This window comes from Aptenodytes patagonicus, chromosome 3, assembly GCF_965638725.1.
Source record: "Aptenodytes patagonicus chromosome 3, bAptPat1.pri.cur, whole genome shotgun sequence".
Taxonomy (NCBI): domain Eukaryota; kingdom Metazoa; phylum Chordata; class Aves; order Sphenisciformes; family Spheniscidae; genus Aptenodytes; species Aptenodytes patagonicus.
The window spans coordinates 90,934,966-90,960,741 of NC_134951.1; the positions used below are offsets into that span (position 1 = coordinate 90,934,966).

A 25,776-nucleotide genomic window follows, 5' to 3' on the forward strand; every position below is an offset into this window, starting at 1 on the left:
AATGTATTGAATGCCCATCCTAGGAGTGATACTTTAGTCTCAGCCCAACCACCAGTCTGAGCTCGTCGTCTGGGAGCTGTACCTGCAAACATCAAAGCTTCTACCATGAACTCTAACTTCAGATGCTCCGCAACCGTTTTATCTATTTTTTCCAGGTTACAGCAGCTTGACAAGCACTGCCAGGCCACTGCCCAGCAGTTAGTGGAGTTGCTCAACAAACAGAATCAGCTCTTCAAAGAGAAGCAGCTGCTTACAGAAGAGGTGCGGTTTCTGCGAATACAGGTACTGTGCCAAAAGAAAAGAAAGTCTGAGGGGAATATTCTGCAGCTTTAGCAGAGAAATGCGCCAGCAGTCTCATTTCAGCTCTTGGGTTTTGTTGCTGTTCTTGTTTTAAATAAGGCATTGCCTTGGCGGGGGCGGGGGGGAATCCATGCCATTGGAAAGAGACTGGTAGCTGGACCTGAGTCCCACTTAAACCTAAACCAAATGAAGAAAGTGTTTTGAGGTGACAGTAAGACAGAAGTTATTCTTGGTGACAGTTCCTAGCTTTCTTATCAGAAGGTTTTGTGTTCCTTTTTCAGAGAAGAGGGAAATCTGTTCTTTAACAGCATTAACATTTAAACAGTAGCTTGATGCTGATAGTTTGAGGGGTTTTGCTGGCATTTGTCAGACTTAAGTCCCCCTCCCACCTTGTGATTTCCCCCGCCCCTTATTGTTAAAAGTAATTTATCTTTCCTGCTGCTCCATGACCACTCACCCAAGTGTGAGATGGAGAACGTGGTATCAGCCTGCCTGAGCACTAATCACTGCACCCCATCTCTAGCAGGACTGACTCCTGCTTCCAGTGGTCTCTAGGAAGCTCTGGCTTCTCATGGGCTATTGTTGCTCTTTTTTTGGCCACTGTTCTTCAGTCAGTCAGTGCTTTGGAAATCAGGGAGAGGACTGCGTGGTTTGGTGTTTTTCTTTGTCTTTCACTTACTTGTTTCGGAAAAAGAAGAACTAACAGGCACAGAATGAGGTTTTCAGTAAAACTGTCAAATAATCAAACGCCTGTTTTGTGACTAAGTAAATGAACTATTTCAACCATAGCGTGATGTTTTCTAACTTGCAAACTAGTGAGTTTGCCCAGGGTAACTGGAGTTCTGCTAACAAGGTAACAAAAGACATTCAGTGTAGGAAATGGAGTCCCGTAGCACACCTAGCAGTAAAGAGGACATGAATCGTCTTAAAACTTAAAATATTTAAATCACACTATTTTTCATAGGCTTTTTAGCTGTAGAATTTAATAAAAGTTTAACCCAGGAGAATAAAATCCATACTTTGTTATGCCTTTAATCATGTCAGTGTGTTTGGTTTTACAGGATTTCCTGTTGTAGTAGACAAACTTGGTAGCTCAAGATGGCGTAAGGTTATGAGCATGTAGTAACTACTGGCAAATTTCAGGGCAACCGAAGTGCTCTCTCTATAAGATAGTTTAAGAAGGTGGTTGTTCAGAAAAGAAAATTAAAATTTCTGCTTTAAGGGAAGCACTCTTGGTAATGTGAACAGACTTTACATGGTCCGTGGATTTTGTTATTGATAATCTATTTTATCTGGAAGTGAGCATGGTTTTATGAAGTTGGGCAGAAGTACAAAAATCATACAAAAGAGGAAAAAATCATTCAGATATTATACTGCTCTCAAGACTTGACTGGCAAAAGCTTCCTTCTTTGTGTTCATTACAAGTTAATTGTGCTCCAGAGGATACTTTTTAACTTGAGAACACTCAGAAGAGAAGAATGATATAAAAAAATTATTATAAAATGGGTCCTAAAAATCTATTTGCAGCTATTTAAAGCAACGGTGGTTCTCTGGGAATTGGAATTCAGCCCAAAAGAGCTGCCTGGAATATCAGACAATTGTTTGAAGAAAACTAAAGAACAGTTCACCATAAATGGGAGATTTTAACTACAGAAAGATGTATGTAGTTAGTGTAGAAATATATATAAAAAAACCTCAATTGCAGAATCGGTGTTGATTGAAGTTGAAAGTGACATCATATTCCACATTTTACTGTACTGTTCAGCAGTTCTCCTTTATAATCAATTTTTTTTTTTTTTTGGCGGGTGGGAAGGGGGAGAAACCAACGATACCCAACCTTTTAAAAGTGCTGTGAGATACACTAACCTAAACGTGCTATTGTATCTTGGAACCTAAGCCACTAGTAACTGCAGTTGCATATTTCAGGAAAAAAATGGGATGCAGATCTCAAACAGGACACAGATGGAATCAAGTAAACACCTGGATGGATGAAGAGAAATGAGCAGAAGTAGGTATTTTTTCTATATCCTATATATAGAGAGAGGGGAGGGAGAGGAAAGGAGGACTAAAACTATTTGCAGATGTGGGTTGAATCTGGCAAACACTTCAAGACAAAAGGGAGAAGGAAGTGTTTGAAACATTTTTGGGTTTGAAATTGTTGGAGCTTTTTGTGTTTGGTTTTTTTAGCACCTAAAAATATAGGACAAGCACTCCCCAGCAAAGACACAGAATTTAAAAAAAAAAAAAATCTTAAAGATTTAAATTGGAGGGAAAGGTGGGAACTTCTAGAAGAACTCAGGTTTTACCATAGGTGCTTTTTGCTCTGGATAATCACTGGGTGTTTGTCTTTTGATTTGGAATTGGTTAGTTTTGTCGCCTCCAGTAGTAGTTGCCTTCTGAGGAAGCAGAATCCTCTCTCTTTCTTCAGAAAGGCTACAATTTGTTTTGTAATAAATCATAAAACTTAGTGTCATGTTGAAAGAAACATTATATAAACAAATGTATTTGGAGCAGTGCTTTTGGACTTACAGTACTGCTACATAATTATCGCTGTTCCTATTGCCTTATAAGAGTTACTTAACTGTAATTTAAAAGTCCCAGTTTTCAAAATTGCGTCACTTATTTTAATTTAGCTGACCTAGAGGAAAAAACCCCACTGACAAACCTGTAACCTTTATAGGATTTGTTTTCAAAACTCAGGTTACTTCCACTGCGATTTTTATTTCTAGTGTTAGTGTTTGCTGTATGGGGGGGAAGGAAAAAAGAAAGAAGGGCGGGGGAAGATGTCTTTAAATCCAGCTACATTCTGGTGTGTTGAGAGTCTGTTTTTCATAGAAAACTCATTTGACACTGTAAGGAAAATTCTGGGTTTTAAAGTGAATGAAAAAAAGTCATCATAAAAGAAATATTTGATCCTGCTACCTGCTGAATTCCCTTACAGGCAACATGAGTTAAAAGGCTTTTAGCATCCTTGTTGAAGGAGTAACCAAGACAAGTACCACAGTTTTCGAAAACATCTTTCTCATTCTCAGCAGTGAATTACACGCTTTTAAAATAATAATGTTAAATCTCCTATTACTAAAAGAAGCTCAGTATTAATTCAGAATAACTACCTGCCTACAACATGATGAAGATGCTCACACCGTAATTTTCATTCGCATAGAGCTAAAAAGGACCAGTATGATAATGTGGCCTGACCTTACAGCGTGGGCTGTGTATCAGGCCATTACACTAATATTTAATGGATGGCACTAATATTTAATAAAGGTATACAGCATAACATATTCAGGTCCCCATAAAGGTAGTCAAAAGTTTAATTATGGTATTTACACCTCTCGTTTCGAAAGTTTTTGGAAGATTCAAGTTTTGAGTTTCTACCTTTGAAAGTCTCTCTTACATTGCAACTTGCTCCAAGGCAGGAGGAGAAGATATTGAGCTCCCCTTCTATATAGGTACTAAATACAAATGTGCATAGTACAGCAACCAACCATCTAAACTGAGATTACTAGAAACCTCAGTGCTGCCCACCCAGTATGAGCGTGTTTCTGAAAGCCGGAATGCTCCTCGCTTGCAGGATCTGCCTTGGTGTCCATCAGTTTGACAGAAGTAAGTATTTGTCCTGGCTGATAATCCCCTCACAGACCCTGGCTGCCGGAAGGGGTTGCTGGCCAGCTGAGCCAGCGAGAGTGCAGACTGACAGGATTCGGACCTTGGGGATTACCTCCAGCTAGGGCTGTCATCGTACGCTGCCGCTCTGCCTTCCCCCCTGAAGATCTCCTCCTGCAAGCCAGCCCCTCCCTGGCAGGAACCCGCGCTCTCCCTGTGCTCTCCGTATGGCCGAGCCACTAAAACTCTCCTCCCTCATTACAGATGTCTTTTTCACAGTGAGCATGTCTGTGAACAGACTGCCTTTCTTCTAAACAGAAGTTAAAATATACTTACCCGTGACTATATTCCCGTCCTCGCCCCTCTAGTCTCTCAGTGGGAGGTACTGTCAGAATTACAGCTGTTCTGAGCGGTGGTTTTCTTTGTTTTGTTACATCAGCATGAATTTTCATTGAGGTCCCAGCAGCGAATTCAGTGCTTGATGTGCTCCCAAGTGCCCCCTTAGCTTTTTTTTTTTCATTCTGTGTTACAGAAGGGGAGCTTTATGCCAGAAAACAAGTAGCTTGTCCATCTCCGATGTCAGAAGTGATTCAGGCTCGATCCTTACATGGCCCTCAACTGTTCTTCAGGAGACCTGAAGACTGCTTAGGTTACTGGGGGGGAGAGCTTTTTTCCTAGTGTAGTCTAAATCCACAAAAATAAGTGCCCCTGCCAAGTGTTTGGAACAGGCAGTGACATCCCACAGCCAGGGGTTGGTGGTTGGTTTTTTGTTTGGTGTGTTTGGTTTTTTTAAGCAGGTGAGAGGAAAGTCTTCATTACTCCTTGGATGGAGTGTAGTCTGAGACGATGAGAGTTACACTATGACAGGAGTGGACAGAGGTAGACCTCCGCTTGATGTCTGACTGCCCTGACATGACACTTCAAGGGCTGCGTCACCTAGTATTTAGCTCTTCAGATTTTGTGAATCTGCAGCTGTAGGAGGCCCGTACCTCCTGTGCAGTGTCTGGCCAATGGGCAAAGCTGGGGAGCAGCTCAGGAGCTAAGCTCGGCCCTCCCGAGAGTTCCACCTTGGGTTTTGCAGCTGTGTAAATGAGGATTGAGGCACCTAAGCCATCCGAGTGCTTTCTAACTGGACAAGAAGCTAGTGGCTCCTCTCCCCTCCATTCTGAGTACAGTTAACAGCAATTAAACCATTCAGATGTCCGTGGTTCTGCTCCTACAAAAACTTACAACCTGTACACCTAAGAATACCCAACCATGCAGTTAAAACAGATGCCACTGAGGGGAGGGAGTGTTGGGAGGAACCTGAGCAGTTTGTGCTGCAGAGGTCTACTCGCTGACTATCAAAGTACTGTTGGGAGGAGGAGACGCTTTAAGACTGGGAAGGCCCCTGCCCTTGACTGTCCAGTGACCAACTCATTTGCCAATTACCTGGACATTAGGAGTGACAGGTTTGTGACCATTTAGTCAGAGAACTGCACGTCTCAAATGACTGCTTTAGCATCCAGGCTGTTCTGTAGTGGGGTACACTGAGACTCTGCCGGTATTTGCGCTTTATTTTTAAAGCAGTTGAGGCCTGGGCGTAGTCAGGTGGAGAAAGGCCTACTTCGCCAGTCAAGCTGAGGTTCAGCATCTCGCAAAGCATTAACACTGGGTAACTGTGGTGACGAAAGACACGTAGGCTCCCCGAGGCTTTGGGGTGGAAGTATTGGTACCTGGCTGGTTTACGTGCACACAGGCAGGGCTAATGAAATGCTTTTTGTGGCTGTAGGTGACAAGAAGATGAAAAATGACAGCTTTTGAGTTAGAGGCATATATGACAGTATGAAGTTTCCAGGGTAGAAATGTTTTGGAGTTTAGTGGTACAAAATGCTACTGTCTGAAAAGGGGTGCCTAAAATAGAGGACTACCTCGGGGTACAGCTGGGCATATTCACTTCAGTAGTCAGGGGGGAGAGCAGTGGGCAAAGGTGCCAGGCTATCAACTGGGCCACCAAGGGCAGCTGTGTGGCAGAGGAGTGGGCTGGTTGGGGATGTTGTAAGCCACCCATGACAGCAACAATTGCCAAGAGGGTTCTCCAGGAGCTGAGTGTTGGGGGGGTGGGGGTGGGAGGTTGCCTTTTTAATCTCTGCCTGCACTCCGATGCTGGCCATACACAGAGGGTTACTGCAGCACGGAGTAGGTTTCCCCTAACCAGTCAGACACAGAATTCAAGCTCCAAGGCTTTCTGTGGCTGTAGTTCATTCTTCCTTGCACTGGTTGCAGACACAACTGTAGCGGTTGGTGTTGGTGCATGTATTTTGAGGAAAAAAGTACCATGTTGTTAATTCTTTAACGAACTGCAGCTTCATAAATTCTCCTTTTTTAACTCGGCCCTAATTGCCTTGTCAACTAAGGGAAAAAAAAAAAGCAAAACCCTTTAGTCCTCTAATGCAAAACCAGCCAAAGTAGAAACTTTATTTTTATTTCTGAGGTCAGTTACATTTCTTGAATTCCAATTTTAGAACTCCAGTGGCTTAATTCTAGGTAGCTCCCCCAGCTCCAATAGAGTTTGATGTCTCGCTCTTAATTCAGTCCTGAAGTGCTACTGCGGAGGCACAAACAACAGCTACCCAAGAGCTTCAAAACTGCGAATTAGCCTTCCCCCCAGAGGTTCCCACCGGCCCCCAGGCAGCAGCTTCCTGTTTTGCTGCAGCTGCCCACCCCCTACGCACGCTGTACAATTCACAGCAAACGCGCTCTGGCACAAACCTGCCGCCTCCTTCCTGGAAAGGAGAAGGGGCAGGATCTTAGACGTGCCACAAAACAAGAGCTCAGTTATTTACTGCTAAACGTGAACGATGTCTGAAGCTCATGGAGATCCTGTTTTTCAGAAATCAAATAGCTCTTGTTCTCGCTACCTGTAAGACTTCTGATCTTAGAAAGAGGCGAGGACAGCAGGCCGGCAGGAAGCGCAGGCTTTGAAATAGCGCTTGTTTATGTTGCATTACCACAGTCTCAACCATTTCCGTATTTCTCTTCTAAGAACTCGCCCGCAGGCTGAAGTGACACAAATGAGAAACACAAGCAATGTGATACAGACTACTTACTTACACGCCCATCTCTTTCTTTTATCTTTCAGGTCTGCTCTGCACCTGGCTCAAACTTGGGCTCGTCTGAGGCTCACCCGAGACACCTCTGCAGAAAACAGGCACGCTTGCTGGCAAATTTCAACTGGTTTCCACTTGTTTTTAACTACAGAATCATAAATATTTTGAAGCATTACCAGCCTACCAAACTTCCTAGGAAGACAGCTGAGACACTACTGAAAAGGCTAGGCTTGCAACCCAGTTTTAACAGCTATTACATAGTGTGGACTTAATTCATAATTTGTACAATTCTTTTATAAAATTTTTTATCTATTTTTATAATTGGACATAGATGTCTTATTTACAGACTGAAATACCAATAAACATAACTGGGTTCTTATTTTCCTCGTTCTGTCCTTCTGCGTTCAAGGAAAGCGTGTGCACAGGGAGGAGGGAGACGGGGACTGTTTGTAAGTCAGTCAGTCCTGCACAAGCACGCTGCGCTCCTGTTCATAAACTCATTGCCAGAATCTACCTGGGAACTTTATTTTTACAAGGTACTTATCACTTTTTATACAAAAGTGAGAGTCCCAACAACTACTTATCCATCAGGAAAGCGTAAGAATGATTGAGAAATATTCCATATAATGCGGAAGAATTTCCATGGGGCAGGTTTCCCTTCAAAACTTTCACTGGATAAAGCCTTTAAGAGAAAGGAACCCTTAGTACAGATTAGCCTTTACGCGAGGTGCCCGGCTCTCACCGGTGAAGTGGTGATTAGTTAGACTTTTCCACCAGCAAATATTTAGCAGTCTCAGGGATGGGCACCAGCTGAACTTGGCTTCACATTATTGAACTCAAAACGTTTGGAGGATAGAGTTCGTTGGAGAGCTTTTTTCTGGTTAACTGCACACTTGTGGTTTTAAAAGTTACTTTCCAAATACCAGACTGTTTCAGAAAGAATTTATCTGAATCTTTTGCTAACTAGTGCGGGATAAACTAGAGTACATAAGGAAAAAGTTTCTACATCTATTATCTTCAGTGCAGTTGTAGAATTGCACTAGTAAAGGGGGGGGGGGGGGGGGAGCACAAAGAACAGTACCCCATTAATAAAGCTACCTCAGCCAGCATGAACCCAGAGAATGTAACAAAACAACACATGCAGTAAGTTACCATTTGCTGAGGGACACAGGCTTTCCTTCCCTTGTATTTCAGCAATTAGTAGTGGTACAGCCCTAACATCGGAGTGGGGTTTTTTGCCTCCCTATGTCAATTTCCTGCCATATTAAACTGCCAAACGCATCTGATCGCCTCCCTGAACTGCTTCACCAATATGACAATAAACCTGCTTAAAATGGCTTCGGGTCTTTAGGGACAAGCAAGCCTGATGAAGGGAAGTCCTCGCTAGTCGAACTCTGGGTTTTCCACGGTAATCAGGCTGACAATTTTTTAAGTAAGTGTCCCTACTTTATAGATGGTTACACAGGTAAGAATATACATTTATAAATGTAGGAATATGCAAACTTTTTTTTTTTAATTTATTTTTTATTATTCCACAGCGTAAATCTGTGTTTAAATAGGAGAAAGTGCCTATAGGCTACGCGTGCAAAGGAACCGGGGCACCTAGTCCCAACACTTAGGCTTCACTGAGATCCTGGAGCTGCCGTGCCCTGGCCCGAGGCACTGCTGGACTCTCAACCTTTCTGGACCTGCCTCACCTACCAGGTGGCTTCTGGTGGCTGCGTGCAGAGCACCGCTGCCAGCCACCCACGTGCACGTACGCGTTTGATTTCAACAAAGCGTCCTGGGCTGCGAGTATATGCAGCTGGAAGGAGGTTTTCATACTCGTCCCAGGCGTAGGCTCAATTCATTATGTTGCTGGGAGTCTAGAAGGAATCAATTTCCCTGCAGCAGCTACTGTACTTTGTAGCAATTAATTAGTCATTAAGCACAGAGAGCACCAGGTCTACCTGTCTCGTGTTTCCCTCCCCCCCGGCCCCGCTTCTACTTAGGCACAAAATGCTTAGTTTTACAAAGTTCACAAGCATCAGACCAGGCGATCGAAGCCAGGAAATCCCAGGTCCACAGCCAGAGCGTGATCCCGGGACGCGGGATGCAGCCTGACCAGGCAGTGCTGCTGCTGCGGCAGCCGAGTCCCGCTCGCTGATCTCCTGGTATCACCGAACTAATGGCTGGCTGGCCGTCTCATGCTCTTTCCTATTACAAGGCGGGGGAGAAAAAAACAGAAGGAAAGAAAAGGGAAAAAACCCGAGACCTGGATGAAGCACCTCTACCGCAGGGAAGCGTTCGTGTCCGAGAACTGAGCTAAAACCCAGATGACCGACTGACCGCTTCAGGGACACTCCGCCCTCCTGACCGGCCGGTTCAAATGGCCCTGGACCAGCCTGCGGGCTTCAAAGAGTCCCACTCTGAGGTGCCCTGCAAATCCCACCTTCCCTTTTTCTCCTCTCCTTACCCTAACACGTTACCTAGCTATGGGATGTGAGGCTATGAATTTCATCAGATGACAAATCACTTAAATGGTGGGTGTTCTGACGGGAACGTAGCCCTGTGTGATCATTACTTGAAAAGCGTAACCCAAATTGACTTTCACAAGTGACGTACACCTCGCAGAGTTAACATGAACCGCCTGTATGGAGATAGCCTTGGTCCAAAGCACAGATACATCTTGCTTAGTCACAAAAACTTTTTTTTTTTGACAATACTGTAACTTAATAATTTACAAGCTGAAACTGATCACCCAGTATTTGAAATACGTCACAGCGAGTTACAGTTATCACTAGGACTTCACAGCAAATAAAACTTGTAACTAAACATGCACAGATCATTATATATACAGTGATAAAAAAATAACGATGTACATTTTCTTGTAAGAAGAAATTAAGTAAATTCTTTGTGCATTTCAGGATTGAAACATCTAACCTATATAAAATTACTTTAAAATATGAAGTAAATATTTAACCCAAAACTTGAGAAATCTTTTGTAATCTGCAATATAGCCTTCTCATTTCAGTCTTTCTTTCTCTGACACAGAACGACTTAGGAATTTTATCCTCTAAGATATTTAATAGTAATGTGCAGATATAAAAAAATACGTCCTTTGTGGCAAGCTTGAACATATATATATATATATATATTTACAAACCTCCAGAACAAATTAGCATTAAAAAACACAGAAGTAGCAGATTGACATAGTGCTTTATTTAAGCTGTCTGTACGAAGGAAAATAATGTGCATCCCTATCATATACGTGTAAAAATACTAAGGATGTACAGTGTACAAAAACAGTTTCTTGTAGTTATTTCACATCCTTGTGGGTCATATACTTAAGGAAATAAACAGTTTAAGTATGACCAACAGTAATACGGTTCCTTGGGTTCATAGTCGTGTCTGCTTAATATCCTTAACCATATGACTAGATCTTGCATGGATCTAATGAAAGAACTAGCAAGGTCAAGAAATGTCACAAACTCTAAAGCTACAGGGAGGTAATTCAATTACCAATTTAGAGGTTTTTATTTAAATAAATACTTTACATTTCATGCTTGCCTGTAATGCACTACCAGGAGCAAGATAAGGAAATTCTACTGTAGACAGTACAAACAGTAGCAGCAAAGTGTGTACATTGAGGTGTAATATATAGACCCTGCAGTTAGTAAGGAAAGACCTTACTTTTGTACTCTAGGAGAAGCACATGGCCCCTGCAAGAACAGTCAGCTTTAAGAAGCCGCAAGTAAAGATGGAAAAAAAGGTAAAACAATACTGGAATAAAACGTTCTTTAAGCAACAGGAATGTACTGGAAGATGGATTAGTGTGGAAAGCGAAGCTGTGTGCAAAACTGCCAAAATCCAAACAGAAATGACCTATTTCCTCCGAGATGGCTGCAGTACAAGAGGGCATACTGGATGTCATGGAAGTCAGTACAAGCTGGAGTCAAAGTCTGAAATGTACTGTGCTCGAGAGGCTCGCCCAGGTAACCAGCCACCACCTCCTGTCCAAATCCAACCACGACTGCGAACAGCAAGGGAAGAGCTTCAAAAGCTCCTCTCGGCACCGCTCGCCCATTTGTCTTTCATCTGTTTCTAACACTGGTAAGAGAGAGAATCCCCCAGCCCCGGGGCAGCAGGAAGTGGCCGCTGACTCTCTCTGTAGCATAAACTTGATCAATGACGTTTTGGAAGGCAGGCAATACAATGCAAAGTGAAGTCTTAAAAGGTTTTCAAATAATTCACTGACAGATACTTACTGCAAACCGCATTCTAACTAGCTACGCGACGGTGAGCTAACCACAGGGTTTCTTCTGCACGCGAGGAACGGCTGGCCGGAGGCACAGCGCCAGTCGGTCATGAGCTAGAGGTGCCCTGTGTCAAGAAACTTATTGCTATTACAAGCCGAAAACATAGGGGAAAAAACACAGGCGTGTAACACAGATTTTGAATCACCATAGTTTTAGTCTGTACGTACGAGGCCTTTGCAGAGATCTAATTAATGCCCGTCTATTAAGTACTGGGTTTTTTCAGTCACTCGCTCACCGTGTCAGTGTAGACACCTCTGCACTACCGGTGCGGAACAGACCTGCAGCGCATTTGCTGTGCTCCTCTCTCTCCGTAGAGGGATCATCTCTACACATGTTTAGTGTTACAAGGTGACAGAATGAGATCCTACGTAGTTAGAATATACATCATGATACATTTCTGACTGATTATCCATCCATTACTAAAGATAAAACACGACACACGAAAAATTGTCTAAATTAGTCTGCGTCTTTAGCTGCCTTGCTAAAATGCCCGTCTACCCCTTGACCGTCCCAGCACGTGCACTGCCAGCAGTGGGCTTCATGCTAGGGCACTCAACTTTCCACATCAAGAGGCTAAGGCATCTGCGTAGGAACATCTCTCCTTTCAGACTCATCTACTCATTCACACAGCGCAACCAGTAATACTCTGCGATATCACAGTCTTCGTGGGAGCTAACAAGATCCGAACGCAGAGATACTTCGAATGATAATCCCATGGAGTCAGGGTTTGCAGATGTCGTTACCAAGGGCACGTGCACGCTATCACTGCACTGCGCAATGTCCCGACTCCTAGCACCAAAGGGTTTATTATTAAGATTATCATTGCTGAAGATCAAAGCTAAAGTTCATGCACACGTTCTGTTAGATACAGATCTTCGGAAATGGAAAGACATTTTCCTATCAGTGGAGCGTTTCTCGTGATGTTTTAAATTCAGTCAACCGGGTACCACGGTTACATGTAACGTGCTGGGTTTCAGGACTCTTTTGGTTGAGGGCAAACCTTCCTTGAGAACGGCTGATCCCAGAAATTTACTACTTTAATTATTAAAATAAAGTGCTTTTCTTGTAATCACTGTGGTCTCGTCGTTCAAATTCAATTCCTTCATATAGAACAGAAATCTTCTATCGTGCTGTCAGGCTCTTACATTACGTTTATCCTCAATGGAGCACAAGATGTAGCTATTTTTGTCTGTTTGTTTTTAACCCTTTGGCACATGAAGTTGGAATTCCTCACCTCCATTGCCAAACAATTAAAAGACACTATTTCATTCACAAAAATCTGATTCTAAGCAGTTATGTACAATTTCAGAGCCTTGTTAAAATTTCCACGTGGGAGAAAAGTGCATTATTCCCTTCAGCTTGTACAGTCCTTCCATATATTACAAAATTAACTGCTATAAGCCTGTTCTATCTAAGACGTAGCAGCATTTGCAAACATGTCACATACAATCCTTATCTCTAAAAATAAATACTACTGCAGTATAACAACAAAAAAAAAAAAACCAAAAACCAAAAGAAAAAGAATATTCAGAGTTAAACACCTGGAGAAAAAGCTAATTCACAAACTCAAAATAAAAACGAGTAAGGCAAACACCTGTTTACCTTGGTGCACACATTTTGGTGAAAAGCAATACCATTATGCCTGTCTACATTCTTCAGCCATCACAGGTGATGTATATCATGAAAGAAAAAGAAAAGCATGAGAAAGATGTTATCTGGTGCAAATTATAAGACCCCTTAAACAACTTCAACTGCTGCTTTTATGCCTTCATTTCTTGCATGTATAATGTTCGATTCTCCATGATTGCACATGAACCTGGAAGTTCTAAGTGGCAGGCTGGGTGAGCCCAGCCCTTCTGCTTCTTCTGTAGTATCCAACAGTAATTAAAAAATAATATATATATATATTTATATATATCAACAGTTTAAGTCCTTCTCTCAAACGTTTCCCAAGCAAATTCCAGCCAGATGTTAGTGACAGAGACCTGCTTCAAGTAATGATATGCCTAACAAAAACCTTGCATATGTACATCACCACCCCTACATTTCCTTGTTCTAACCAGCACAAACAGATGCAAGAAAATGTTATAGACTAGTCTTTTTAGACTAATTACAATTTTGATTCATCTTCTGGAAGAAGATAAGCTGGACCAACACGTTTTTTGTTTAGCCTCCACTGTGAGGAAAAATAGATGACTACTTGTGCACAAAGTGTACAATGCTGAAGTCAAGTCATCTACCTTCAAAGAAACTGTTAGTAACTTCTTGACGTTGCTATTATACTGAGACTGTGGGCAGCAGCAACAGCAGGAGAGCGTAGTAGAGAAAATCTCCTATTTCATGCAAAACCAAAATGGATTTCAGGTAGGTTTGGGAAAGAAACTTGTTCAATTTGGAATGGTCTCTGAAAGTGCCCCTGCTATCTTAAATAGTATCTAGTACTGGTGGTGATGTTCAGGAATCATTTTCAGTGATAAACCTAGGATGACAGTGAAGCAGCAGAACAAAAAAGTTATTCTCGTCCACTTGCAGAGTAGGAAAACTGGGGGAAATGCGGCCGCCTCTCATTGTCCATGCAGTCCATACCATCCTCGTCATCTGTATTAAGGGAGAAGTTCAAAATGTCACTGTATTTGCAACAAAATTTTTTTATTCACCCGATATGCAGAACACCTTTCAGGGTTCAATGCTGAAGTTAAAGGCTCAAGTTAAAGTAAGACTTGATTCACGTAAGCTTATCCTCATACGGCAGAACGATGCTCACTGAAAGGATATCCTTTCAGTAAGTCACCATTTATTTCAGGGTGGGCTGGTTTGTTCGTTCGGTTTTTTTGTAACTACCACCTGAGAACTTCAGTGATTACTACCCCTTCCCGGCTAATCAAAACATGCCAGCACATCTAGCTTCTGGTAGCACAGAAGCCGATTGCCGATGGAAGCAGCCAGTTTCCCTTGTTTCTTAAGCTGAGTTCAGGAAATTATCATCTTACTGTAGAGATATTGAAATTATTTCTCCATTGCGAAGGGGGTTAAAAGGAAAAACAGCTACAAAATGAACAATTCATGCAGGTTCTATGTGTTTCAATTCTTACATATTATTTTTTAGTGAACTATTTATTTTTACACTATTTACTGGGATCAGAGGAAACACAGACTAAGCCAAATTCATAAATATTTTTATTTACATAATTCCTGTAGTGCCAATGGAAACCAGGCACCAGATGTTGCCTAACTCTGAGAATTTGGATCTACGTTCTCACATGGATTTTTTAACAGTGCTTATCCTTAAAGACTGCTATTGAAACTGTTATTCTAACAATGTATTTATACGCAACCTTTCAGAATTATGTATCTTTTTTATCTCCATATATTCTACATATAAAAACTAGATTTAATGCAGGTTTGAGCAATTGCTATGATTAGGCTGCTTGACTTCACCAGTGCCTCTCAGTTCCTGTAACTTCAAATACAATCTCCCTTTTACACTGTCGATTTAAATTAGGTTAATGCACAGAGCTTGTCTGGTTTGCTCTCAGTTTGATTACTGTAGATACAAGACACAGTTTCAATATTCACTTAGCATGATTTGTAAAACTTTGATATCTAAATAACCTGGCCTAAGTGTTATGAAAATTATTTCTGTAACTGTAAAAGATCTTTAGTTCAGCAATAACTTTCGGATACACGGTTACCAACTCCCCATCCCCAAAACACGTTTTAATCCCCTTTTGCATGTCACATCAGGCAGAGGTGATACCGTACCGTAGATAATACAATTACTTGTAGATTTTAAAAGAAAAATAATTAAAAATCATTTCCTGTTGCAATACCCAGAAAAGGGAAAGCCCCATGTGGCCCTTGAACCACCGCAGTTCACTAAAAATGGCAGCGGTTTTCCAGACCTACCTGGCCCAAGAGAAAATTCACCTTTGTGCTGCTGGCGATGCTACTTACCGCAGCCGCAGGGGAGGCAGCCCTGCCAGCTCTCTGGGAGGGCTTCCCACGCCGGCAACGCCGCAGCTGATCTCTGCACTGCTGCTGGTCATCACCCCCCCATTTTATTATTCTTATGATTGGGGTGGGGCTGCAGCCTGTGCTAAGTTTCATGCTGCAGCAGCCGCACCATTACCAGAGGCCAAGATAGGTACTTCAGGTAGGTCGGTCGTTTCCCTGCGTCGGTACCGATCACCTGCTCTGAAGTCAATAAATTTAAAGCTGAAGCCTTGGCAGCATCCACATATTTTGTATTGCTTCAACCTTCGATGGATAAATAGCCATTCGCATCGCATATGTGGAGTTTCAAGAGGTCATGACTTTATAATATTGAATCAACAGACTCCGAGTTAATCCAAATTTTAGCAAAGTTTGTTCAAATTACAAATATGAACAAATTCTTCTCAAGATAGGTGGGAGAAGAAAGGGTTATTTTTTTCACAGCAGGAAGACTTGAAATCACTTAAATGACTCTGTTCACACACTACAAATGCAAAATCCAGAAAATACTCCAGATCTGTATACCAACAGAAAACTGCAGCTAAACCTGGGAATCCTAAAACACCAAAAAATGAGCTAGCTCTATGAACGGGTAATCAACCTTAACTATAGCCTTTATTGTCTACCTTTATGATCCTCTTTCCCCATCCCCCAATATAATAATAAACTCACTTAGAAAGGAAATTCATTCAAGAGCTCAGCAGCAAGATTTGAACTGCTCTGGCTTGGTAAGTAACTCTGTTAAGCCCCAGCTTGGCCGATCAGATCATGATTCTTATGTGTGTAGCAGAAGATGACAAAAATACAAACTGTGGTAAAATTACATTCACTCCAACAAAGAAAGTCTGTGCAAGGCCCAATGCAGCAGTTATATCTATATTAATAACTTCTTCAAGAGCTCTGCCGAAGCACAGGACTTGATAGGAAATTTCACTCTCAAGTAATTGGTATCTACGCAAGAGACATCCACTTGTCTCTGGCAGGGTTGTTTTTTTTTTTTTTCTTTTGGTCTTCGAAGTATTTTAAAATACGCCTAATTCACTAAACCTAGACAACCCACTGAAGCCGCTAGCAGCGTCCACATGCTTAAAGCAGGGTCCATGTTCCAAGTACTTTGCTGAATTGGGACCTTACCTGCCAACCAGAAAACATCTGAAGCTGCTGTTTTCCCTTATTTAAAAAGAAAAGAAAAACCCAAAAACGCAACCCAGAGTGATCTAGCATTCTAGGCTTTGTAATTACTCCTTCTTTAAAAGAACGCTGTCATTGAGAGTTACTCATACACACTTCCATATGAAGATTTTTACTAGTAACAGTGAGAATAGCTTTTCCATGCAGAAAAAACCTTACACGGTGCTTTATTATAAACTGATTATTTTTCAGTTATGCTTATGCATAATTTCTGACTTACATTTTTCAGGCGGCGTTATTGTAATAGTCTGAGCTGTAAATTCTTCATCGAAATACCTGGTGTCTGTCTCAGATGTCACTTGAGGTTTAAAAGGAGGTACAAGCTGAAAGGGACCAAGAAACAAAATGAAATTACTCTACCTGAAGCCAGCCAAATTACTACCAGGAAAACAATTAAGTTGTTCTTCTTCCCTACACCCCAGATCAAAGAAGTAGGTCTGTGGAGAGGCAGCTGAGTCTCTAACTTCTAGTAAGAGATAGAAGCCATTAGAGTCAATCCCAAAAATACTAGTTCAGAATCTAGCTAATATCACAACACGGCTGAATTCCAAGTATCACTCTCACATGACTTGCAGATAAATTCAGCTGCATAAAGATAATTACCTAGAAACTCTTCAGGCCATTCTAATTACCTGCACAGATGTCGGGTGAAGGCAACTCTAGGTACTTCACCACAACTGGGTGGTATAAACAGCTAAGGCAAAAAGGACTACACAGAGAGCATGGTAAGCGCGATGCTTTTTTTTTTTTTTTGCGCAGGGTTAAGGCCTACGTCCGAACTTACCTTTAGAAGAAATTACGTGAATGTGAAAATAAATTTTATCTTTGAAAAAAAGCCAGTTCATGCTTAAGTGAGTTGCTGGATCTAATCCTGCCTACCGCTTTCACAGTACAGTGCGGTATTTCCCGACAGCAAATCACTGGTGTTTGCTCACAGCTCACAGGCAGGACTTCCTTGCCCCTCTTTTGAACCAGCCTTGCTATCCACCTTCTCCTCCAGAACAACAGCCTACAGGCCAAAGATTTTAACTGGCAGGCGTATTCAGCATGGAATATCACACTGCATGGTGCCAGTCCAAAACAATATAGCAGTTTAGTATGTATGATATTGCAAATGGAGGGAGGGGATGCCAATGTTTTGGTTTGTACCTTGGAGCCCTTTGGTGTTATCTCCTCATACGCAATTTAAAATACACACCCTGAAGATAGTGTATCAATTTCCCTTTCTATATAAGAGGTTACATTATGGCTGACCGGTATTATCAGAGCTTGCATGTAGTTTTCACTAGTTTCGTGTTATTTCTCTCCTCAACCCCAGAACACCAACACCAAACAATTAATTTGTTAATCTGCCCCACAGCAAAGGAAGCCCAACTGCTGTTAAACCCCCTCCCCTCAGCAAGTTCCGTGCACTAGACACAATTTACGATACACGATGTACATTGCAGAAACTCTTTTTTTTATGATAATTTTTTACAATAGTAAGAGTCTTTGTTATTTTACTATGTTCGATGCACAAGACTTTTTTTTTTTTTTTACAGCTTGGAGAGATCTGCATGAACTGGTCAGTGTTAGAAGCAGCTCTGGATCTCAGTGCTAACCAAAGGAGACTACACAATCCACAAATAGAGCCATCCAAAACCCGAAAAAGCTAGCCTGCCCTATGAGGACTAGACTATGTAAGTATGTAGTGCTGCACAACCAGCCAAAGAAAGAAGGCTTTCAACAAGATGCTTTTCACAGTAGATCTCTTTCCAGAAAATTATTAATTCCTAATACTTTACAGTTTGGGATGAGGCATAAAAGATTAAAATGTGGTAAAGTGCATAAATGGGGCACTTAAACAGCAAGACAACAGCAAAAAAAAAAAAAATCTAAACAAAAGCATATGTGGGTGCATACACTCACACAAAACCTCTCTCCATTTTTTAATCACCATTACAAATGCACACACAAATTCCCATTGTTTCCAAATCCAGGTTGAAAACTGCCACCCAGTTCTTTTCATGTTTTCCTTCTCACAAAGGATATATTACACTAACAGCTGGTAACATGAAAGCTGTGTTAGCTGGAAAAAGATACCTTCACTGTACCTTGCCATATGAGAACCACACCAGAACACTGGGTGTTCTTTGGACACAGGACCAGATTCTGCCGCCATCCCTCCCAGGATACAGTCCCTTCATTCAACAAATTGACTCTTTTCTCCCTGCAACAGTTTATTTGTCCGTTTGAGTATATACCAAGAGCTCTATTTTATCTGATCCAAACCTTCAGTAACAGTCCAAGCAATTATTAAGCAAAAATAAATCTATCACTTGCATATACTTAAAACGGTACAATAAATCTGATTTACACTTTTACAAAACTAAATTAAGTTTTCCCTTACATTTTCCTGAATGGAAAACAAAACAGCAGAGGGGTATTAGAAGTAAAGGTTTTGGGCATTGTTAGGATAAATGCTTAAGGACCTAACATACATAAACTCAACATCAGAAGAATCTTCCAGGTATATATCCAGTTACATCCAGTGCTTAAAAACGAAGTATTCTGTTTTATTGTACAAATTCCTGCACTTTTATGAAAATTATTTTCGTATGCGTCCTGGCCATCCCAATCAATTCTGCACGATTAAAACAGATTTCCAAAGTTGTAAGTCCCCCCCAGCAAAGCAGCCACACAATTCCTAAGCACAGAGTTACTGCAGTGGAACATTCCAGACTGCCATTTTTCTCATTTTTCTGTCTCAGAGAAGAACACTCAAGTAAAAAAAAGAAAAAAAAAGATTACATGCCAAGTAACGTACTCTACTCAAGGCCACCACTGCACATCCTTTTAAAAGACACTTTCACAGTTCTCAGCAACTGAAGTAGACATTAGATAAATTCAGTATGAAAAAATCTATTAGATAACACGTTGTTATTATAACAATTTTACTACTTCCCCGATTGGGATCATTTTTCCAGATCAAAAACAGAAAATGCCATTTCACAAGAATTAAAACTTTTCATATGAAAATACAAGCTTAAGAAAAATTTTCTTGTTTCTCAAGTCAAGGACAAGTAACAGTGTCTTTCCAATGGCGCAATACACATCTCCAGTAGAACAAAACACTCTTGCTATGAGGTAAACCAGAGACCTTTCGTGCTACAACTACTATGTGAAGAGAAGGAGGAAACACTCACTCTGCAGTCTTTAACAACTGTGATTTAGGTCAAAGTAGTTAATAAAAAACAAAAGGAAGGGCAGGGTAAGATCATAATATATAGCAGTGTACGGATCTGCAACTGGAGAGGAAAAAGATAATGCATTAGCTGACAAGTTTCTTCCTCAAAAACTTACTGGCTCATTACTGGTTTACTCAGGGGTTTTCTCCTTTTTTTTTTTTGTCCACTGAAATAAACAGGCCTTACTACGACTTTAGATCACCCCCTTGTTCTCTCCATCTTCTGAAATAGTAATGGTTATGAAAATACTTCGAAAACTTCATTTTAGGAAGAGAAGCACAGTACTAACTGACTCTTAAGGAACAAATAATTACAATAACAATTTCAATCAGGTATGAAAATCACCATTAAAACAAAATTCATCAGTCATGGGTGATGGGAGGAAGTTGGTGCTCCAATTCGATGCTCAGTAGCTAGGCTTAATAGAAAACTGTTTATCAATAACATCCAGGAAGTCAGCTGATGAAACTTCCAGTTACGCCAGAAGTTTAGCTGTCTGGGGAGGTCAAACAAGTAAACCACACCTATCTCCAGGCTGTAACCAGAAGGGAGGAACCCGATGCAAATTTATGTCACTGGTGTTTTGAGATTCATCCGTCTTACAGCAGTACTTGACATATCCTGGACATGAAAAGCAGTCGGAAACTTCAGTGACTGCAAAAACAAACCGTGCAGCCATGTGGCTCTCCACAACAGCTTACACTGGTATTTATACAAGTTATACCCTGACAGACACCAACCATCCCCTACGGCCTATGGGAAAGAGGAAATGGCAGCTGAGATTAAGATGCACAGACACAACTCAACGGAGAGCAGCAGGAAGGTTTCTTAATTCTTTCCATAAACTTCGCCTCCTTCCCTCACAGCATCTTTTCCACCAGCACAGCTGTGAGGACAGCCAGAACTGGGGATCACTCCTTTCGACCTGCTCCACCCCACCTGTGGCAAACCAACTGCGGCTAAAGTCTTGTGGACACCCCACTCCAGACTCCTGATCTGCCACCGAAGGCACACCTCCCCCAAGTAAATTCTTTCTCTCACCTTCCTATAATTGTTGGGATACTTGCAAGACATGCTCCCAATTCTAATGGGAGAACCTCTAAAATAATTCACTGGTTCCTGCAGAATTCTTGTCAAGAAATGAGGAACTGGCACACGGAGCTCAGGCATCACCTCCAGAAGAAAATGAGAGAAATGCCGTAAGAAATCCTTTCCTAACAACCTTTCAGACAAAGCAGAAGCACAGAGGATAGTATAACTGATGTGTGCAAGTATACGCAGAGGGACACGGTACTTCAACATCACATTCAGGAGACTGGAGACAGAGCCATTCGAGACAGATTTTGTAAGCCATGTCACCAGCACGCCAGGCCATGCTACAGAAACTTGGCAATCATCTTTCTGGAGGGGTGCCACCTTTGTTCATTAATTGTCAGATTTTATTTAAAAACAGAAAGCAAAATCTCCGCAAATTTCAGCTGTAATGAAACCATCAGAAAGACAAATAAGGTGCAACTGCTGCAGAGATAGCCACTTAGACTGACACAGAGCCTGAATAAGAACTCGGAAGCTTCTCCATACATCCCAAGGGAGACTGAAGCTGAGGCTCAATGACAAAGAACAAAACACCCAACATTAACTACAGCTCTGATGACCACAACATGAAGATGCCTCTCTACACCCAGCGGCATTTCATGTTTGGTGCCACAAGGAAATGGTATCCAGCTGCTATCGCCACAGCTTTTCCCCACTTCTGACCTGAGAAGTCAGAAAGTCCAAGAGTAATGTGAGCACCGCAAGGCACACCCAGTAACCTGCGTCTAAAAGGAGTAAGATGAGCTGTTGTTACGCACAGGCCTTGTCAGTCTGTGTGAAAATCACGCTGCTCAGTCCCGGCTGCCAAGCTTTAGTACGGCATGATTCTCCTCCTCTAGCAGACTGTGCAAATTCAGGCAGAACACACTCGAACCAGACAGGAGACTGCACCTTCAGCACCCAGCAATTTACTCTAAGGACCAGAAATACAGATTTTCTGTGTTCATGCATTACACATACACACACATACACGTGTGTGTATGTGTGCGCGCGTGTACAAAGAAAGAAATAAAAGTCTAAACTCAGTGTGAGTTCACTGACTATAAGAGTTGATGTCCAAGACAAAAATCCAATTTCACACCCATCTGTCAAGCTGAATCTGCCCCAGCCATTTCCAAGGCTTGGTGTTAGAAATGACAGCAGAAGCAGTATCAAATTCTTAGTATTTATTATCTCCAGTGAATGGCATTTCCATTTGGCATCCATCGAGAGCACTGTGTGAGAAACACCACTGGTTTTCCACCGTTCCAGACCTGGGAAACTTGCAGCCCATCTCTTGGGGGAAGAAAACGGGCCCATACAGTACCTGACTGTTACGGTCACACAGAGATGAACAGACAGGCTCTATCCTACACCTTGAGCTTTCTCACGCTTACGGAACAACTACATAAATACTTCAGTATGAGAGAAAATATGTAACGTTATTTGCTCAAAGATAATCTGACAGGAATCATTTGTCTTGGTGTTGTATAGGAAGTGGCTGAAGCTACTTCAAAGTAACTGTGATGCACTCGATCTGCCAAATGAAAATATGATGCTTAAGAACATCAATCTGATCTTCCTTCTTCTTTTAATTTAAAATGCGTTTTCCTTCCAATGAACTCAAAATTAACACTACCGTAAGCATCTCAGAATACCACCAACAAAATGCAGCTGAGATAAAGTGTGAAAGGAATAAGAGGAGCAGCTGTACACCGCCCCCATGGAATTATTCATTTAAATAAACAAGATAACTAGATTATAATCTCAAAACTCCCAAACACACTAATTTGGACTTCAGCAAGGCCTTTGACACTGTCTCCCACAGCATTCTCCTCGAGAAGCTGGCGGCTCATGGCTTAGACAGGTGGACTCTGCGCTGGGTCAAAAACTGGCTGGACGGCCGGGCCCAGAGAGTTGTGGTGAATGGAGTTACATCCAGTTGGCGGCCGGTCACGAGCGGTGTTCCCCAGGGCTCAGTACTGGGGCCGGTCTTGTTTAATATCTTTATTGATGATCTGGATGAGGGGATTGAGTGCACCCTCAGTAAGTTTGCAGATGACACCAAGCTGGGCGGGAGTGTTGATCTGCTCGAGGGTAGGAAGGCTCTGCAGAGGGACCTGGACAGGCTGGATCGATGGGCCCAGGCCAACTGGATGAGGTTCAACAAGGCCAAGTGCCGGGTCCTGCACTTCGGCCACAACAACCCCATGCAGCGCTACAGGCTTGGGGAAGAGTGGCTGGAAAGCTGCCCAGCAGAGAAGGACCTGGGGGTGCTGGTCGACAGCCGGCTGAACATGAGCCAGCAGTGTGCCCAGGCGGCCAAGAAGGCCAATGGCATCCTGGCCTGTATCAGAAATAGTGTGGCCAGCAGGAGTAGGGAAGTGATCGTGCCCCTGTACTCGGCACTGGTGAGGCCGCACCTCGAATACTGTGTTCAGTTTTGGGCCCCTCACTACAAGAAGGACGTTGAGGTGCTGGAGCGTGTGCAGAGAAGGGCAACGAGGCTGGTGAGGGGTCTGGAGAACAAGTCTTCTGAGGAGCGGCTGAGGGAACTGGGGCTGTTTAGTCTGGAGAAAAGGAGGCTGAGGGGAGACCTCATCGCTCTCTACAACTACCTGAAAGGAGGTTGTAGCGAGGTGGGTGTTGGTCTTTTCTCCGAAGTAACAAGTGATAGGACGAGAGGAAATGGCCTCAAGTTGCGGCAGGGGAGGTTTAGATTGGATGTAAGGAAAAATTTCTTTACTGAAACGAGTGGTTAAACATTGGAACAGGCTGCCCAGGGAAGTGGTGGAGTCCCCATCCCTGGAGGTATTTAAAAGACGTGTAGATGAGGCGCTTAGGGACATGGTTTAGTGGGCATGGTGGCGTTGGGTTGACGGTTGGACTCGATGATCTTAGAGGTCTTTTCCAACCTCAATGATTCTATGATTCTATGATTCTATAATTCTTTATGTATCATGTAAATACTAAAGAGTGAGCACTGTTGTTCAATTTCAGGTTTTATTCATAAGGAACAACTATTTGAATCTCACTTATGGTTCAACTTCAGTATGACATTCCAAGTTGTCCAACTAAAAAAAATCACTGCCGCATCCCAACATGTATGTCTCTTCTTTATTAATAAATTACAACGTATGAGATGAATTCTGCTTTTCTTACAGCTCATGTATTTTGAAAACTTATTATAAAAATAACTACAAACCAAGTATTTCAATAATGTGTTGTACTGTCATCATATGCTGTATTTCAACAATTTCCATCTAATTTATTATTCAAGTCTGACATATGTCAAAAACTGTCAAATGTCACAGTTCTTTCCGACTATGAAAGTTAAGTAAGTATAGGTAATTAAGTGTTCATGATTTGATGTCCAGAAATCAAACTTCCATCTACCTTAAACTTTCCTGGAGAACCAAAACTGCAAAGTTGTTATTTTCAAGAATCAAACAGAAGAGACAGATTAGCCGAATCAGAATGGTGGAAAAAATAAATTACACTGTGAGAAAAGAATAGGGTCACATCACTGAAATACACCTTTGTATTTCATCACAAGCATGCTCAGCTGGAAGTGCTGAAAACACGTCGCAATTCACAGACTTCTCAACTTAAAAAAAGAAAAAAGTATTTGCATTAACAAACTAGCTAAAATACTAAATGACATTCCAAGTAAACAGTCTATTTTCACATAAACTGAAATTCATTAACTTACAAAATACCACAATAAAACATTTTAAAAGGACACTAGCAAAGCTTGTCTCAAAATTTTATACTTTTCTGATGCGTATCTGTTAATACACGTTCCCTCATTTATACATCTTTTAAGCTCCCGCCAAAGCAAATGCTTGGTGACCCTGAAAATCATGCAGAGATACTAACAACACAAAACCTTAGTTCAGTCTTCCAACATTAGATCCTCAACAACAGTATTTTAATTAAAGATACGCAAGTCCTTTAAAATACTGATTTTCCTTTCCTAACAATAATTTTTTGTCCTTTTTCTGATATTAGCTCAGCTACCAAAGGGAACAGGAGCTGATGAGATTACGCACTCTGTCAGTCTGTACATCCTTCCCTAACAAATTCCCAATGGCTGGGCAAATGCACCATGATGGAGAAAAGACTAGGCACATATACACTTCCCACAGAATTTCTGAATCTAATGTACTGAATAGAAGACAGACATCCCTGTCCATCCCCCCCAAACTAGAGTTTCCACTGAAGGGAATACAAGTAATTTGAGTTTAGCTTCAAGCCAGTCAGTAAGCATTCCTGTAGGGACTGGTTCATCCCTATACCCGGCCCAGAAGGAGGCAGCCTGCTGCCCAGCCAGGAGTCGCAGCATGCCCAGGAGCTGGAAATACCCCGTGGACCCTGGTAGGACACTGCGTGTGGTGGTCCTAGGCAGGGGGAGGAGGAAGAGCTGGGATTTCAGTGGTGGAAGGACACACAACACAAATCCACAGGAAGGCAGGCTTCAGCAGGGGGTTTTGCCCGTGGACAAACTCTGTTTTCCAAGCAATACAATGCTGATGCAACGGACGGAGAGAAACCACGACCCCCAGGACTACAGCAACAAGTTTAAGAATCAGACAGACACCCTTATGTATATTTTCCTCCCTGTAAATTCAAGCAGCTGGGGAAGGGGTGGTAATCAACCGCTAGGTCTGCCCATATAGTTTAAAGTATCACTGGAAACATAATGAAAAGATCAGACTGGTTAGCAGTTTTCTGATCTTTTTACTACTTCGCATGGCAACAACACAAAAGCAAGTAACGAGGGTCATTTCTACAGGCTTTGTTGCACTGCAGATAAGTGTACAAAAATAGCATGACTCAAATAGCAATGGCCTAAAACCAGATGTTGGTATTTTCCTATTTCCCTCCTGCCCTTTCCCTAAAATCTGATACACGAAAGTACTTAAATGTGCATTTAAGATTATAGTTATATTGCAGATTTTGCCAGGCCTGAACCCAGGGCTTCAATCATGGGATTTC

The 25,776-nt window shown here is 42.0% G+C and overlaps 2 protein-coding genes across 5 annotated transcripts in view; one reads left to right on the forward strand and one right to left on the reverse strand.

The window, feature by feature from the left end:
- The window catches only part of SDCCAG8 (SHH signaling and ciliogenesis regulator SDCCAG8), a 119,563-nt gene extending 112,450 nt beyond the window's left edge, over window positions 1-7,113 (forward strand). For both annotated transcript variants that reach the window (XM_076334210.1, XM_076334211.1), the window contains 3 exons: window positions 156-282; window positions 2,227-2,308; window positions 7,028-7,113. In XM_076334210.1, coding sequence (XP_076190325.1) covers window positions 156-282; window positions 2,227-2,292 — 193 coding nt within the window. In that variant the 3' untranslated portion in view covers window positions 2,293-2,308; window positions 7,028-7,113. The remainder of the gene's footprint in view (window positions 1-155; window positions 283-2,226; window positions 2,309-7,027) is intronic.
- AKT3 (AKT serine/threonine kinase 3) overlaps window positions 6,333-25,776 on the reverse strand; it is a 164,581-nt gene continuing 145,137 nt past the window's right edge. For all 3 annotated transcript variants that reach the window (XM_076334214.1, XM_076334212.1, XM_076334213.1), the window contains exons 13-14: window positions 16,698-16,800; window positions 6,333-13,891 (exon numbers count right to left, since the gene is read on the reverse strand). In XM_076334214.1, coding sequence (XP_076190329.1) covers window positions 13,806-13,891; window positions 16,698-16,800 — 189 coding nt within the window. In that variant the 3' untranslated portion in view covers window positions 6,333-13,805. The remainder of the gene's footprint in view (window positions 13,892-16,697; window positions 16,801-25,776) is intronic.